Here is a 17,144-nt window from a genome sequence, read left to right on the forward strand (position 1 = left end):
CCCTCCCCTGCTCATGCTCTGTCTCTCTGTCTCTCAATAATAAATAAACATTAAAAACTTTTTTTTAAAAAAGCCAGTATTATTGGGGCACCTGGGTGGCTCAGTCGGTTGAGCGTCTGACTTCAGCTCAGGTCATGATCTCACAGTTTGGGAGTTCAAGCCTAACATCAGACTCTGTGCTGACAGCTCAGAGCCTGGAGCCTGCTTTGGATTCTGTGTCTCCTTCTCTCTCTGCCCCTCACCCCCTGCCCCCAAAATAAATAAACATTAAAATAATTATTTTTTAAAAAGCCGGTATTATTGTATTTTCAGTTTGTAACTTCTTTTTTCTGATACAATTTAAAAGACAAATGCATAAAACAATAATTATAAATCTACGTTAATGGGCCTGTATGTATAAAGATATAATTTGTGCCAAAAACAATAAGTTTTTGTGTACTACTGACACTAAGTTGGTATCAATTCAAACTAAACGATTGTAAGTTTAAGTTATCAATTGTAACCCCAAGGTAACCACTAAGAAATGAACTCAATAATATATAGAAAAAGAAATGAGCAGGGAATTATATTGATACGTTACAAAAAATTAAACACAAAAGAAAGCAATAATGGAGGAATTGAAGGACAACAAGATATGATATATAAAAAACAAACGGCAAAATGACAGAAATAAGTCCTTATCAGCAATTACTTTAAGTGCACATGGATTAAACTCTCCAATTAAGGCAGAGATGATCTGAATGGATTTTTTAAATGATCCTATAATATGAAGAAAAGAGACTCACTTTAGTCCAAAGATACAAATAGGTTGAAAGTGAAAATGGAAAAAGATACTCCATGTAAATAGTAACCAAAAAAGAGCTGAGGTGGCCATATCAATATCAGATTTAATGAAAGACATGAAGTGTCAAAGCCACACCTAGGCATGTCATCATGGGGGCACTGCTGATCACCAGAAACAAAGGAAAACTTAAAATCAAACCAAGAGAAAAGCCAATTTACCTCAAAAACAAAAACAAAAACAAAATCCTCAAACTACTAGACTAACTTCATATTTTTCAACAGCAGTGACAGTGGCCAGAAAACACTAGAATAATTTCCTTAAAGGGATGAATGAGGTGGTAAGAGTAAACTAAAGACACTTTTAAACAAAGAATGAAACAATTTCTTTTTGCTGACCCTCACTGAAAGAACTACTAAAAGATGTACTTCAGGAAGAAGTAAATCAAATCAAAACCAAACCAAACCAAAACAAAACAAAAAAAGTGTGCAAGGTGAAAAAGGAACAGTAAGCAAAGAGCCTAGTGACCTTGTGGATTGACCTAAATAAACACTAAGACAGAATTGAGGTTTTAAAAAATATATGAACAGTTTTTTGTTTTTTGGGTTTTTTTGCAAGGGGAGGGAGGGAACACTATAACAAGGTAGAACTAAAGGTACAGCAACACAATAACACGTAAGACCACAGTACTGTATATGATAAGAATGAAAAGTTCTTGGGGCGCCTGGGTGGCTCAGTCGGTTGAGCGCCGACTTCGGCTCAGGTCACGATCTCACGGTCCGTGAGTTCGAGCCCCGCATCGGGCCCCTGTGCTGACAGCTCAGAGCCCGGAGCCTGTTTCAATTCTGTGTCTCCCTCTCTCTGACCCTCCCCCATTCATGCTCTGTCTCTCTCTGTCTCAAAAATAAATAAACGTTAAAAAAAAAAAAAATTAAAAAAAAAAAATTTAAAAAAAAGAATGAAAAGTTCTTGATTTGGGGGGAATGATTTGGCAATAATATTAACACTAATATATTAAAACTTAATACTGAATTCTACTAAAGAATAGAATTCCAGGATATATAAAATCAAACCTGTTGAGGAGAAAGAGTGAAAAGAGAATAAAGAGAGCTAACTCAATAAAATGGAAAAATAAAAAGAAATAAGTGTGGTATATGTTAAATAGAAAAAAGTAAAATTAAATGGTACAAATAGATCCAAATACTATATCAGAGAAGATGACAAATATGAATGGAATATATTCTTCATTTAAAAGACAGAGGACTCTAAGAATCGATTTTTAAAATCAAGCTACATACTAAATTACAAGGCATGTGGAGAACAGTTATGAGAGATGGAAAAAAATAATAAAAGGAAAATACTAACCAAAAGAAAGCTGGCATAGCTTTAATACCAGATTAAGCCAATTGTATGTGGTTTATGTTGTTTGTTTGTTTGTTTGTTTTTAATGTTCATCTACCTTTGACAGAGAGAGAGGCAGAGAATGAACAGGGGAGGGGCAGAGAGAGAGGGAGACACAGAATCCGAAGCAGGCTCCAGGCTCTGAGTTGTCAGCACAGAGCCCAACGCGGGGCTTGAACCCACAGACCACGAGATCATGACCTGAGCTGAAGTCGGACGCTTAACCGACTGAGCCACCCAGGCGTCCCTGTATGTGTTTTTTAAGTATATGAAGAAGATCACTACTTACAGCAATTCTAAACTTGTATGCACCTAACAATATAACCCCCAAATATAAAAAACAGAAATGAATTATAAGGAATTAAAAGAAGTTATAAGAAAGAACTGGCAAATAGCAACCATAGTGGGAGTTTTTAACATGCCTCCTTCAGCAATTGATAGCTTGATCTAATGACATACACAGAACATATTGAACACTACACCCAACAGAACAGGCTATATATTCCTTTCAAGTACATTTGCAACAATCATAAAAATTATCCTCAATAAGACCACAAAGGAAATGTAAATAAATAACAAGTAATTGATATCCATACAGACCATTCTCTAACTTCAATATAATATAATTAAAAATCAATCAGTAAAATTTAACTCAATCCCCAAGTATTTGGGGGGAAATCTAATGTGTTCCCCAAACATATGAGGATTTCATGTTTATGTAGTATTCACAGATACTATCTGTAGAATGTCCCTAAACTATTCAAATTCAAATCTATATAATTAGAAGACTGAAAATTAACAGTATCAAGAAGGTACCAAAACAAAATAAAAAAATGGAACTAAAAAGAAGGCAATGCCAAAGATAAGAGTTAAAATTAAGGAAATAGGAAACAAAGATCCATAGTGAGGACTAATAAAACCAAATATCTAGTTCTTCAAAAAGACTACTAAAGCAGATAGACCCCAAGGAAAAAAAGAACGAACAAGGAAAAATATTAGTAAAAATACCAACAGGAGATTTTTAAAGATTACAGGCAAAATATGAACTTTTATGCCAATAAATTGGAAAGTTTATTTAGATAATAATTTCCTACAAAAAATATCACATAAAAATTGATTCAAAAAGAAATAGAAAAACAGGTTATAAAAAATTCATCCATGTTTTCATCTGGCACTTGTTTCACTTTTTACATTTAAATCTTCTGATTCATTTGGAGTCATTTTGGTATATGGTGTGAACCATGGCTCCAATTTTATATCCTGATGGCTATCCAGTTGATATACCCTATCACTCAATTTATTCATTAAATAGTATAATTTTTCCCCACTGATTTTAAATGGCATTTCTGTTAAATGTTAAAATCCCAAATGCAGGGTTTATTTCCAGACTTTATATTCAGTTTAATTGGTCTGTCCCTTTTTTCTTTTCTGTCTTAAAGGCTTTATAAGATGTTGTACTATCTAATAGGCTTTTGATATTAAAACCAGATATTATAAGGAATGTAAAGTATATACACCTAGGTTACCTAAATATGGCTATAAAAATCCTCAATAAAATACAGGCAAACTGAATCAAGCAATCTATAAGCAAGCAATACATCATGATCAAGCAGGGTATGTGTCAGGAATACAAAGATGATTTAATCTTCAAAATTCTATCGGTACAATTCGCCATCTCTCATCTAAAGGAGAAAACTATTTCATCATCTCATGAACTTCAGAAAAACTATTTAGTTCATCTCATGAACTTCAGGAATACTAATTTTAAGAAAACTCTTAGCAAACTAGGGGCACCTGGGTGGCTCAGTCAAATAAGCGTCCAACTCTTGATTTTGGCTCAGGTCATGATCTCACCATCATGAGATTGAGCCCCACCTCAGGCTCTGCACTGGGCATGGAGCCTGCTTAAGACTTTCTCTCTCCCTCTGCCTCTCTATCTCTCTAAAAAAAAAATAAAGAGGGGCACCTGGGTGGCTCAGTCGGTTGAGTGTCCAACTTCGGCTCAGGTCATGATCTTATGGTTCATGGGTTCAAGCCCCGAGTCAGGCTTTGTGCAGATAGCTCAGAGCCTGGAGCCTACTTAGGATTCTGTGTCTCTCTCTGCCCCTGCCCCATTCATGCTTGCTCGCTCTCTCTCTCTCTCTCTCTCTCCCTCTTAAAAATAAACATTAAAAATTTTTTTAATAAAGAAGAAAACTCTCAGCAAACTAGTTTAAAAGAGAACTTATCTTAGTAATAGGTATCTACCCAAACCTATGATAAACATTGCATTTCATGGTAAAACTTTAGAAGCACTGGAGATGCCTACTATCCCCATGCCTGTACATTGTGCTGGAGATCTTAGTACAATGTAACAAGAAAATCAAAAAGTGTATGAATTGGGAAGAGTTTGAAAAAATAGCATTATTCACAGATAATAAGATTCTTTACATAGAGAATCTACATCTATGAGAATCTACAGTGAAATTACCATGAAAGTTAACCAGAGACAAAACAATACTGTTCCTGAATACCAGCAATGAACACTGAGAAAATGTGACTTTTCAAAGAAACCATTTAAAACAGCAACAGAAACTACAAGGTGTCTTAGAATAAACCCATTCAAAGATGTGTAAGACTTTACGTAGAGATTATATTTTATTAACAGACATAAAAGTCTGCATAAGTGGAAATATACACCATATTCACAGGTCTGAAGAGTTACTATCATAAAGATGACAATTTAAGGGGCACCTGGGTGGCTCAATTGGTTATGCATCTGACTCTTGATCTCAGCTCAAGTCATGATCTCACGGTTTGTGAGATCAAGCCCCATGTCAGTCTCTGCTGACAGTGCAGAGCCAGCTTGGGATTCTCTCTCTTTCCCTCTATCTCTGCCCCTCCCCAGCTCATGCACTCACACGTGCGCTCTCTCCCTCTCTCTCAAATAAATACACTTAAAAAAAAGATGGCAATTTAATTCCATAGTAATCAATAAATCAAATGGAACTTCAATCTGACAGAGGTTCTTCCTGGAATTTCCAGGAACGTTTACAAGGTGATTCTAAAAGTCTTACAAGGATAGACTCACCCAACAAGATATCAGAATTACTATAAAGCTTTGGTACTAGCTCAGGGATCAACAAAAAGACTAATGGAATTGTTATGGACTGAATGTGTACCCCCAAAGTACATTTGCTGAAATCCTAACCCCCAGAATGACTATGCTTACAGATGAGGCCTTTAGAGTTTGCTAGCATTTTACTGAGGCTTTCTACATTTCTGTTCATCAGGGATGATGGTCTGAAATTTTCTTTTCTAGTAGTGTCCTTTGCTAGTCTTGGTATCAGGAAAATGCTGGTTTCATAAAATGAGTTTGGGAGTGGCTCCCTCCTTTTCAATTTTTTTGGAAGAGTTTGAGGATTGGTGTTAATTCTCCTCGAGATGTTTGGTAGAAATCACCAGTAAAGCCATCTGGTTCTGAGCTTTTCTTCAGTGGGAGATTTTCTATTACTGATTCACACCAGGAGGAAATATGCATAGGAGACACAGACCAGAGTGTTCGTTGCAGCAGAGTTTGTAATAATAATTTCCTAAAAGGTAGAAACAACCTAATGTTTCTAGTTTGGTTTATTCACAGACTTCATCAGTTAAAATTAATGAATTCAATCTGTGTTCTCAAAATTGATCAATCTCACAAACTTTAAGTTTAAAAAGCCAATGATAGAAGACACCTTTTATTTAAATTTAAATTTGTGAAATGCACAAAATAGTATATACTATTTATGAACATATAATATGGAAGAAAATACTAATACACTCTTGGGAAAAGGACCCATCAGTTCCACTGTGTGTAGTTGCCTCTGAGTGAGAGGCATAAAAGGGCCGGAATGATGACACTGTGTCTTACTCCACAAAGTTTTACTTCTGGCTTTGTTTTCTTTTTTAAGAGATCTAAGCAAATCTTGCAAGATCTTAACATCTGTTGAATCTCAATAGTTCATGGCTGCCAGAGGTGGGAGTGGGGATGAGTGTTCTAGTATTTTCTGTATGTTTGAAATATATTAAAATTCAAAAAACTGAAAAGGAAAAGAAAATGCCCAACACAAGTAGCCAGGGAAGGTCAACCTGCAGAAAATAGCATCATGGAAACCAAGGGGAAGGGTGGGCCTTACGCAGTGCTGCAGAGCTGGCTGCTGCCCACAGGATCGAGAGGGTGCACCAGCTCTGGGTTAGCATCACCCCATGAGTGACGCGAGAGGAAGCCGGCTCTCTGTGGCCACGCTTTGCCCAACTCTAAGTCTGGCTATGCCAGGGAGTGACAGCAGGTGGTACTTGCAGGGAAAGTAGCCCTTCTGCGCGGACTGGGAACATCTGGACCTTATCAGTAAGGTAAGGGAAACAAGTGTACAGGGCAAGGGTAAGACTGAGGCCACAAGGGATGGGAAGGAAGGCTGCTGATACAAAGAGGGGAGTGTCTAGGAAGTAGCAGGAGGGGCAAGGCAGGGGTTGAAAAGGCAGCCACTGCGCTCCCAACTTAGGGTGGCCGGAATCCAACAGAGCCTCCTGCCAGCAACACAGCCCACCCTCGATCCAGAAAGGAGAGCTGGTCCTGAGAGCATAAAGATGATGGGGGGTTGTACTCACCGTTAAGTTGTATAGTTGTGCAGTTACTTAAATGAGTATTCAAGGGAAAAAAATCAAAACATAACTAGCTACTGTGTGAATTCAGGTGAGAGGCAGCAGCAGGGGAGCCTATGAAGGCAGTTAAACACCCTGGGCTTTGCATCTCAACTCAAAGAGCTCAGCCCTGCGGACCACAGCACGTCCATGCAGCCCATGTGTATTTATCTCCACCTATACTTTTAAAAGCAGTCAGAAGTTTGGAAACCATCCCCTTTGGAGGAAGCCATGCTAGGCTGGGTGTTGATGGGGGTCTTGGCTCTGTTTGAGGCTGACTTGCCTATCTGTCATGCTTCTAGGACCTTCTCAACGACCTGTTTGCCATTATTTTCCTTGTGGGGGCCGTGGTCATAGCTGTGAAAAGTCGACAAACCATGCCACTGCACTACTTTATTGCTGTGGTAAGTCTTTCATGTTGGGCAGTTTATGTGCTCAGAAATCACCTCTTTTAGGGGCGCCTGGGTAGCTCAGTCAGTGAAGCGTCCAACTCCTGATTTTGGCTCAGGTCATGATCTTACAGTTTGTGAGTTCAAGCCCTGGGTCGGCTCTCTGCTGTCAGTGCGGAGGCCATTTGGGATCCTGTCTCCCTCTCTCTCTGCCCCTTCCCCACTCTCACTCTCAAAAATAAACATTAAAAGAAAGAAAGAAAGAAAGAAAGAAAGAAAGAAAGAAAGAAAGAAAGAAAGAAAGAAAGAAAGAAAGAAAGAAAGAAAGAAAGAGAAAGAAAGAAAGAAAGAAAGAAAGAAAGAAAGAAAGAAAGAAAGAAAGAAAGAAAGAAAGAAAGAAAAGGAAAGAAAGAAAGAAAGAAAGAAAGAAAGAAAGAAAGAAAGAAAGAAAGAAAGAAAGAAAAAAGAAATCACCTCTTTTGGAGAATGGGTGTTTTCCACTGATTTAAGGAAAGGGCTTCTTTTCACAAAATCTTGGGACCCATGCAAAGTTTAAAACTAAAGGTGGTAAATGCTTCCAATGAAAAAACCACTTAAATAAAGATGATGTCCAGGGAGCCAGCCAATCTAATGGCTTTCTCCTCCTAGCTGCCCCAATCCCTGAGGCAAAGGGTCACACCCAGGCCGCTAACCATGGGTTTTAAGAGACAGGCACAGGTGGAGAGGGGTGGAGGGAGGCTGAAGCTGGAGGAGGGGCAAACTCAGAATGTCTCTGGTTGAGAAGTCTAGGAAGAGGAAAGGACGTGTTAATCAGCACCCGCAGACGAATTAGAAACAAGGAGGGAATATGCCAGCTTTGGAATGAAATGCAAAGCATCTGTATGAAAAGCAAAAGTAATGGGCATCCTTTTTTCCCCCAGATCCTTATTGGTATGGCTGGAATGTTTGCTTTAATGGATATGTGTCTTCAAAGAAAACATTTCAAAGGCAAGAGGCTCAAAACCAATGTGCTGCTTCCTCCAAAAAATGAACGAAAGGTTGAAAAGCCAAAGGAAGCAGAAAACCCACCAGAAAAGGCATCAGAAAAGGCACCAGAAAAAGCACAAAAGCCAAAGGAAAAAGTAAAGAGAGGCAAGAAATGACGCAAAGGAGGCCCCTGTTATCAAAAGTGGCAGTGCGTTTTACGACAAATATTTCCAGTTTATTGTCTTCTCTCTAGAATGGTTTTCTTTTCCATCCTAATAACCAACTTTGCTTGAAAAAGAAATTCCTCTTTAAATGGATTTTAAAGCTTAATGTTGATCTAAACACTATTTTGTTCATTCAACAAAAGTTACTGAAAGTTTTGGTGCAGAGGGCAAGACCAGAGATGGGCCTCTCAGGCCTGTAGGCCACAGGGCACACAAGGTTTGGGGTACCCGTAGCGTGGGTGACAGAGGCTGTCAACAGTGACCAGCCAAAGGGGCCAGAGGAAAACAACAGACTGGAAAACAAAATGGACATTTTATTCACATTAAATTTTTTTTTTTTTTTTTGAGGTTGGGGAGAGAGAGTAGAGGAGGGGCAGAGGGAAGAGAGAGAGTCCCAAGCAGGCTCTGCACCGGTCGGAGCTCATGACCTGAACCAAATTCAAGAGTCAGGTGCTTAACCGACTGAGCCACCCAGGTGCTCCCACATTGATATTTACATTTTTAAAAAGCATCCAGGTAGTCGCTATGAGAAAAACAGGTTACTGGCCTCTCTTACTTTTACTTTGTAGCTTAGCACCGGTTCTCATTTGAGGTGTACTGGGGAAGAGGACAACAGGGGTGGTATCATCCCCTCAGGGCTCAGGGCCTCTATCAGCCAGAGTCAGGCTCACATCTGGGCCAGTCAGCCTGGGCACAGGAGTAACTGGGAGCACTCAGGTTCCCTCAGAGATGACCAGCCAACCCTCTGGGACCTGCAGGGTCTCCCTCAATAAGGACCTGAGCATAAGCCCTGAGCTAGGCTCAGCTGGGCACCACAGCCACAGTTCCCACTCACAGGCCTCGGTCAAGGCCCCAGTCTCACTGGACAGACCGACCACGAGGCAGGAGAAGGGTCATCCTCATGAGAGGAAAGCAAGGTCCCACACTGATGCATGAGGAGCTGGAAGAGATGGGGGGTGGGGAGTAATGGGGTGCCCCCCCCCCCCAGCCTAGCCAGGAACAATGTGAGAGACAGGCTGAGAGGGTCAACTGGGCCGTGAGAGCCATGCTAGTGGCTCGGGCCTTTGTCCTAAGTGCCACAGGGAACCCCTGAAGTGGCACGGCCCACCTCTACCAGGAGATCCCATACTTGGCTGCTGCTGAGAATGAAGCGAGGCTGGAAAGAGGCTGCTGCCTGGCAGTCAGGTGGGGAAGCAGGCGGAGCCCAAACTTGGATGGCCCAGCCATAGGGCCTCCACCATTCCAGTCATTACTCCCTCTGTAGCCCCCACAGCACCCCCTGCAGGCCAGGCAGGGTGAGGCAACCCTGCTGAAAGTGGGAGCAACTACAGGGAGTTACATTGTAAGCAAAACTCAAAAATGCACCCTATCCTGCCATGTGACCCCAAATTCCTCTCCTAGGTATTGAGCCAGGAGGAATGGTGTATTAGAATTTTCATAGTAGCCAAAAGACAAAAAAGAGCCTACAGTTTCAAAAGGAGATAAACCCAACTGTGCTACGTTCATAAGATAGAAATCTACTCAGGGGCGCCTGGGTGGCGCCGTCGGTTAAGCGTCCGACTTCAGCCAGGTCACGATCTCGCGGTCCGTGAGTTCGAGCCCCGCGTCAGGCTCTGGGCTGACGGCTCAGAGCCTGGAGCCTGTTTCCGATTCTGTGTCTCCCTCTCTCTCTGCCCCTCCCCCGTTCATGCTCTGTCTCTCTCTGTCCCAAAAATAAAAATAAAAAACGTTGAAAAAAAAAAATTAAAAAAAAAAAAAAAAAGAAATCTACTCAGCAATAAAAAAGGATAGTAATACAACACGGTAATAATGATAAAAATAAAAGATTCATAATGACTCTCACATATTGAGTGAAAGAAGGCAGACTCAAAAGACATATCCTATGATTCATTTCCATGAAGCTCAAGGACAGGGAAAAATACAGCGGTTGCCTCAGGAGGTGAAGTTTGGGGACTGATTATAAAGGGGCACGAGGAGGGGGAGCCTGGGTAGCTCAGTCAGTTAAGCATCCGACTTTGGCCCAGGTCATGATCTCGCAGTTGGTGGGTTCAAGCCCTGCATCTGTCAGCACAGAGCCTGCTTCAGATTCTGTGTCTCTCTCTCTGCCCCTCCTCTGCTCACACTCGAGCTCTCTCAAAATAAATAAACTTTAAAAAAAGGGGGGGGGAGGGGCGCCTGGGTGGCGCAGTCGGTTAAGCGTCCGACTTCAACCAGGTCACGATCTCGCAGTCCGTGAGTTCGAGCCCCGCATCGGGCTCTGGGCTGACGGCTCAGAGCCTGGAGCCTGTTTCCGATTCTGTGTCTCCCTCTCTCTCTGCCCCTTCCCCCGTTCATGCTCTGTCTCTCTCTGTCCCAAAAATAAATAAACGTTGAAAAAAAAAAAATTAAAAAAAAAAAAAAAGGGGGGGGGGCATGAGAAAGTTCTTTATTTTCATTAGGGAAGTGGTCACATAGGTATATACATGTGTCAAAACATTCAACTATATACATAACGCCTGTGTATTTCATAGTATGTAAATTTTATCTAAAAATGTAAGTGAAACATGACTGTGTTCAGAATCTAATAGAAAAGGGTAGACCTTGCTGAACTCCTTTGTGTGGCCATTCCTCTCAATCCCTGGAAGCGGCTCTCTGAAGCAGGCAGAGGTTTTCCATGTCCAGAAAGAGAAGGCGTGCAATGGGGTGGAGCGTGACTTGATGCAGCCACCTGTCATACTGAGGAGAACCTGGGACAGGGTTGTGGTCACCACAGACTTCAGGAAGATGCCTCTTTGGACCAAAACTACATCGTGAGTATCTTCCAGGAGTAAGGAATGACCTGGGGCATATCACCCATGGAAATGGCCAAAATGCAAATTCGGAAAAATCCTAACTACAGGGTAAAGATACCATGTCCTTAAAACAAGGGACTGTAAAGACAACAATAAGCTAACAACAGTTCTTGGGAGGTGGGAGGGAGTAGATTATGAGAAAGATTTTAAAATTTAACAGAAGGGTTGAATAATAGAACAGACAGGGGCATCTGGTTGTGCTGGGTGTGGAGGCTCCTTAAGATTCTCTCTCTCCCTTTCTCTGTGCCCCTCCCCAGCTGGTATACTCTCTCAAAAAAAAAAAAAAAAAAAAAAAAGACTAGCAAAAGAAAACAATAGAGATTAGGGTACAGATAAATAAAACATAGAGTAGAAAAATAATAGAATCAAGAAATCAAAAAGTTGGTTCTTTGAAAATATCAACAAAAAAAAAGATCAACAAATCTTTAGGTAGTGATGAAGAAAAAAAGGGAGAGAACACATAACAAAAACCAGAATTGAAAGTGCAGACATTACTAATGATGATAGAAAAATAAAAACGAATACAAGATTATAACAATTGTATGCCAACAAACTAGATGAAATGGACAAACTAGAAACATACAAATTACCTAAAGTGATTCAAGAAGAAATAGAAAATCTCAACAGCTCTACAAAAGATCAAAATAGTAACCAAAAACCTCCCAATGAAGTCCAGTACCAGATAGTTTCACTGGTGAATCCTACCAAACATTTATTCATTTTTAATTTATACTTTTTAAAGTTTTTTTGAGAGAGTATACAAGTGGGGGAGGGACAGAGAGAGAAGGAGAGAATCCCACTGATGGTGCAGAGCCTGATGCGGGGCTCAAACTCACGAACTGTGAGATCATGACCTGAGCCAAAGTCAGGTGTTTAACTGACTTTGTTAAATGTTTCAGACTGAGCCATCCAGACACCCCTCTACCAAACACTTAAAGCAGAATGAATACCAACCCTTCGCAAACTCTTCCAAAAACCAGAAGACAAGGGAACACTTCCTAAGTCATTATATGGGGCCAATAACAAAGCTAGAAGAAGACATCACAAGAAAACTACATACCAGCATTCATTGACTGTAGATGTAAAAATCCTCGACAAAATATTAGCAAACCAACTCTAACAACATATTAAAATTATTATATACTATGACCAAGTGGTATTTACCCCAGAATAGTACTGCAAAGTTTTTGAAAACTGAACTGCCACTGGAGTCACAGTCCAATGGTAGGTAGGATATTGTGGCCTGAATCTAACCAGTTGATTGCCTGCTTAAAAAAACAAACAACAACTAAAAACCAATGTTCTCTATAGGAATTAAGTAAATCCAGAGTTCATAGCATAATATTCAAAATGTCCAAAATACAATAATTACTTGACATATTAAGAGACAGAAATATCTGGGGCACCTGGGTGGCTCAGCTGGTTAAGCATTCAACTCTTGATTTCAGCTCAGGTCATGATCTTGTGGTTCATGGTATCAAGCCCCATGTTGGGCTCTGTGCTGAATAGCACAGGATCTGCTTGGGATTCTCTCTCTCCCTTGCTCTCTGCCCCTCCCTGACTCATATGTGCTCTCACTCTCTCAAACATTTTAAAAAAATGTTAAAAGAAACAGAAAAATCTCAAAATTTCATGAGAGAAAAGACAATGAATAAACAACCCTAAATATAACAACAAATGTTAGATGATTAGACAGAAACTTTAAAGAGAATATTATAGCCATGCTCTAAGAATAAGTGAAATAATTGGAATGATAGAAAGTCTCAGTGGAGAAATATAAAATATTTTTAAAAATCAGATGGAAATTTTAGAACTGAATACAATAACCAAAATAAAAAATTTCACTGGATGTGCTTAATAACAGAATGGAAATGACAGAAAAAGGAGTTCGTGAACTTGAAGACAAATCAAAAGAAATTATCCAGTCTCAGAAGACATGAATAGATACTTTTCCAAAGAAGACATCCAAATGGCCAACAGACATATGAAAAGATGCTCAACATCATTCATCCTCAGGGAAATACAAATCAAAACCACAATGAGATACCACCTCACACCTGTCAGAATGGCTAAAATTACAACACATGAAACAACAGATGTTGGCAAGGATGTGGAGAAACAGGAACCCCTTTGCAAGGAATACAAACTGGTGCAGCCACTCTGGAAAACAGTATGGTGGTTCCTCAAAAAATTAAAAATAGAACTGTTCTATGACCCAGCAATTGTACTACTAGATATTTACCCAAAGGATACAAAAATGCTGATTCACAGGGGCACATGCACCCCAATGTTTACAGCAGCACTCTCAACAACAGCCAAATTATGGAAAGAGCCCAAATGTCCATCAACTGATAAATGGATAAAGACGATGTGGTATATATATACAATGGAATACTACTCAGTGATCAAAAAGAATGAACTCTTGCCATTTGCAATGACATGGATGGAAGTAGAGTATACTATGCTAAGCAAAATAAGTCAGAGAAAGACAAATACATGATTTCATTCATAGGTGGAATTTAAGAAACAAAACAGATGAACACAGGGGAAGGGAAGGAAAATAAGATAAAAACAGAGAGACAGGCAAACCATAACAGACTCTTAGATACAGAGAACAGACTCTTAGATACAGAGAACAAACTCAGGGTTGCTAGAGGGAGATGGGTGGGGGGATAGGCTAAATGAGTGATGGGCATTAAGGAGGGCACTTGCAGGGATGAGCACTGGATGTTATATGTACGTGATGAATCACTGGTTCCTACTCCTGAAACCAACACTACACTGTATGTTAATTAACTTGAATTTAAATAAATTGTTTAAATATAAATAATTGTTTAAATAAAGTAAATTTAAAAAGAAAGTATCCAATTTCAACAAAAAAAGAGTAATAAGATTGAAGAAAAAAAAAAAAAGAAGAAGAAGAAGAAGAACAGAGACTCCAGAACTTTAGAGACAATACCAAAAGAATACTTGTATCACTGGATTCCCACAAAGTATGGGGTGAGAGTGTGGCACAAAAACTTCTTGAAGAAATGATGGCCGACAACTTCCTCAAATAAGCAAAAGACACAAATTTACAGATTCAAGAAATTCAGTAAATTTCTAACAGAAGAAGCAAAGAAATCATACTCGGGTACATCCTAATCAAATTTCTCAACAATGAAGATGAAGAAAAAAATATTGAGAGCACCTAGAGGAAAATGATGCAACAATTTGAATGAGGATTTGCCATCAGAGACCATGGAGCCCAGAAAGAAGTAGCACAATTTTCAAGTGTTAAAGGAAAATAACCATCAAACCGGAATGCTTTATCCAGTGAAAATACCCTTCTTTCATCAATGAAGGCAAAAAAAAAAAAAAAAGACATTCTCAAAAAAAGGAAGACTGAAAGAACACATTCATTGCCAGTAGATCTGCTCTGAAAGAAGCGGCAAAGGAAGTTCTTTAGACAGTAGGGAAATTATACCGGAAGGAAACATGGAACTTAAAAGATAAAGAATGAGCGACAAAAATAGTAAATATCTTAAAAATTAAAAACAGAACTACCATATGATCCAGCAATCCCACTCCTGGATATATGTCCAAAGAAAACAAAATTATGTTGAAGAAATATCTGCACGCCCCTGTTTATTATAGCATTATTTATACATGGAAACAATCTAAGAGTCCATCAATGGATAAATGGATAAAGAAAATATGGCATATACGTATATATATATATGATATATATATATATATATATATATATACATATATACATATATATCATATATATGTATATACACATACACACACAATGGAATATTATTCAGCCTTTAAAAAGAAGGAAAACCTGCCATTTGTGGCAAGATAGAGGACATTATGCTAAGTGAAATAAATTAGAAAAAGACGAATACTGATCTCACTTATATGCAGAATTTAAAACAAGAAAAAAGAAAAAAATGAAACTCAGAAAATGAGATCAGATTTGTGGTCACCAAAGACAAGTGATGGAGGGAAAGAGAATTAGATGAAGGCAGTCAAAAGGTACAAACTTCCAGTTAAAGTATTAAAGATGTAATGTGCAACATAACTATAGTTAATATCGCTGTATGCCATATTTGAAAGTTGATAAGAGACTAAATCCTGAAAGTTCTCATCACAGTTTAAAAAACACTTTTGTCTTTTTTTGTATCTATATTTGATGATGGATGTTAACTAAACTTACTGTGTTAGTCACTTAACCATACACATACATCAACTTCTTACGTTGTGCACTTTAAACTTATATGTCAATTATTATTGTATGTATATATATCAATATACAACTGGTAAAAAAGAAATAGTAAATATCTGGACAAATAGAATATTCTTCTCAAGTTCTTTAAAATATGTTTGATGTTTGAAAGCAAAAATCTTCTTTTTTAAATGTCTTAATGTTTATTTATTTTTGAGAGAGAGACAGACAGACAGAGTGTAAGCAGGGGAGGGGAAGAGAGAGAGAGGGAGACACAGAATCCAAAGCAGGCTCCAGGCTCTGAGCTGTCAGCACAGAGGCCAACACAGGGCTTGAACCCATGAACCGTGAGATCATGACATGAGCCAAAGTCGGATGCTTAACCAACTGGGCCACCCAAGAAACCCCACAAGCAAAAATCTTAACATCATCTGATGGGATTTCCAGTATAGGTACATGTAATACATGCGACAGCCACAACATAAAGAGGGGAGGTTAAAATGACATATATGATGTTCAAGTTTCTGCATTGCATTTGAAGTGGTAAAATATTAATTCTAAGCAGACTGTGAAAAGTTAAGCATGTATATATTAATCCCTATAGAAAACACTAAAAAACAGTACAAAGAAAGTAAAAAGCTCAACAGATGTAATAAGAGAAGACTAAAAAATATTTAATCCAAAAGAAGGCAGGAAAGAATGGACAAATAAAGAAGGAACAAACAAAACAAAATTGTGGACCTAAATCCAAATATAAATAATTACATTAAATATAGATGGTCTAAACATACCAATTAAAATAGATGGTCAGATAAATTTTTTTAAAGACTCAATCATATGCCATCTACAGGAAACTCTACTTTTTTTAAGTTCTTATTTATTTATTTTTGAGACAGGCAGGTAGGGACAGAGAGAGGGAGTGAGAGAATCCCAAGCAGGCTCCAGGCTGTCAGTGCAGAGTCCGACATGGTGCTTAAACTCACAAACTGTGGGATCCTGACCTAAACTGAAATCAAGAGTCAGACACTTAATCGACTGACCACCAGGTGCCCCAGGAAACTCATTTTAAATATAATGGTACAGGTAGATTAAAAATAAAAGAATGGAAATAGATACTGCATTTGAACACCAATCAAAAGAAAACTGTAATGGTTGTACTCGCGTCATACAAAGCAAAAAGCAAAAAAACAAAATCACCAGGGATAAAAGAGACACTACATAAGGATAAAATGATAAATCCACTTTATGAAAATACAACAATCCTAAATCTTCCTGATAACAGAGCCTCAAAATGCATAAAGCAAAAACTGAAAGAACTGAACAAAAAAATGGACAAATCTACACATATTGTTGAGGATGTCAACTTTTCTCTCCCAGTAATTGATAGAACAAGTACACAGGAAACCAGCAAGGATACAGAAAAACTAAATACCACAAATCAACTGGATCTAAATGACATTTATAGATCACTTCACTCAATAATACATTCTTTTCAAGTGTACAGCAAGCATTCACCAAGATGCCCATATCCTGAATTATAAGACAAATCTCCATAAACTTAAAAGAATTAAAATCATACAGAGTATATTCTCTGGCATAATGGAATTAATGGAAACTAAACTGGAAATCAATAACAGAAAGAGGACTAGAAAATCTCCAAATGTTTAAAAATTGAAC

The 17,144-nt window shown here is 38.7% G+C and overlaps 1 protein-coding gene across 3 annotated transcripts in view; it reads left to right on the plus strand.

The window, feature by feature from the left end:
- The window catches only part of LOC131499131 (chemokine-like factor), a 49,046-nt gene extending 40,520 nt beyond the window's left edge, over positions 1 to 8,526 (plus strand). For all 3 annotated transcript variants that reach the window (XM_058706903.1, XM_058706904.1, XM_058706902.1), the window contains 2 exons: positions 7,144 to 7,245; positions 8,151 to 8,526. In XM_058706903.1, coding sequence (XP_058562886.1) covers positions 7,144 to 7,245; positions 8,151 to 8,372 — 324 coding nt within the window. In that variant the 3' untranslated portion in view covers positions 8,373 to 8,526. The remainder of the gene's footprint in view (positions 1 to 7,143; positions 7,246 to 8,150) is intronic.
- The last annotated feature ends 8,618 nt before the right edge of the window (positions 8,527 to 17,144 follow it).

This window comes from Neofelis nebulosa, chromosome 17 (assembly GCF_028018385.1).
Source record: "Neofelis nebulosa isolate mNeoNeb1 chromosome 17, mNeoNeb1.pri, whole genome shotgun sequence".
NCBI lineage: Eukaryota > Metazoa > Chordata > Mammalia > Carnivora > Felidae > Neofelis > Neofelis nebulosa.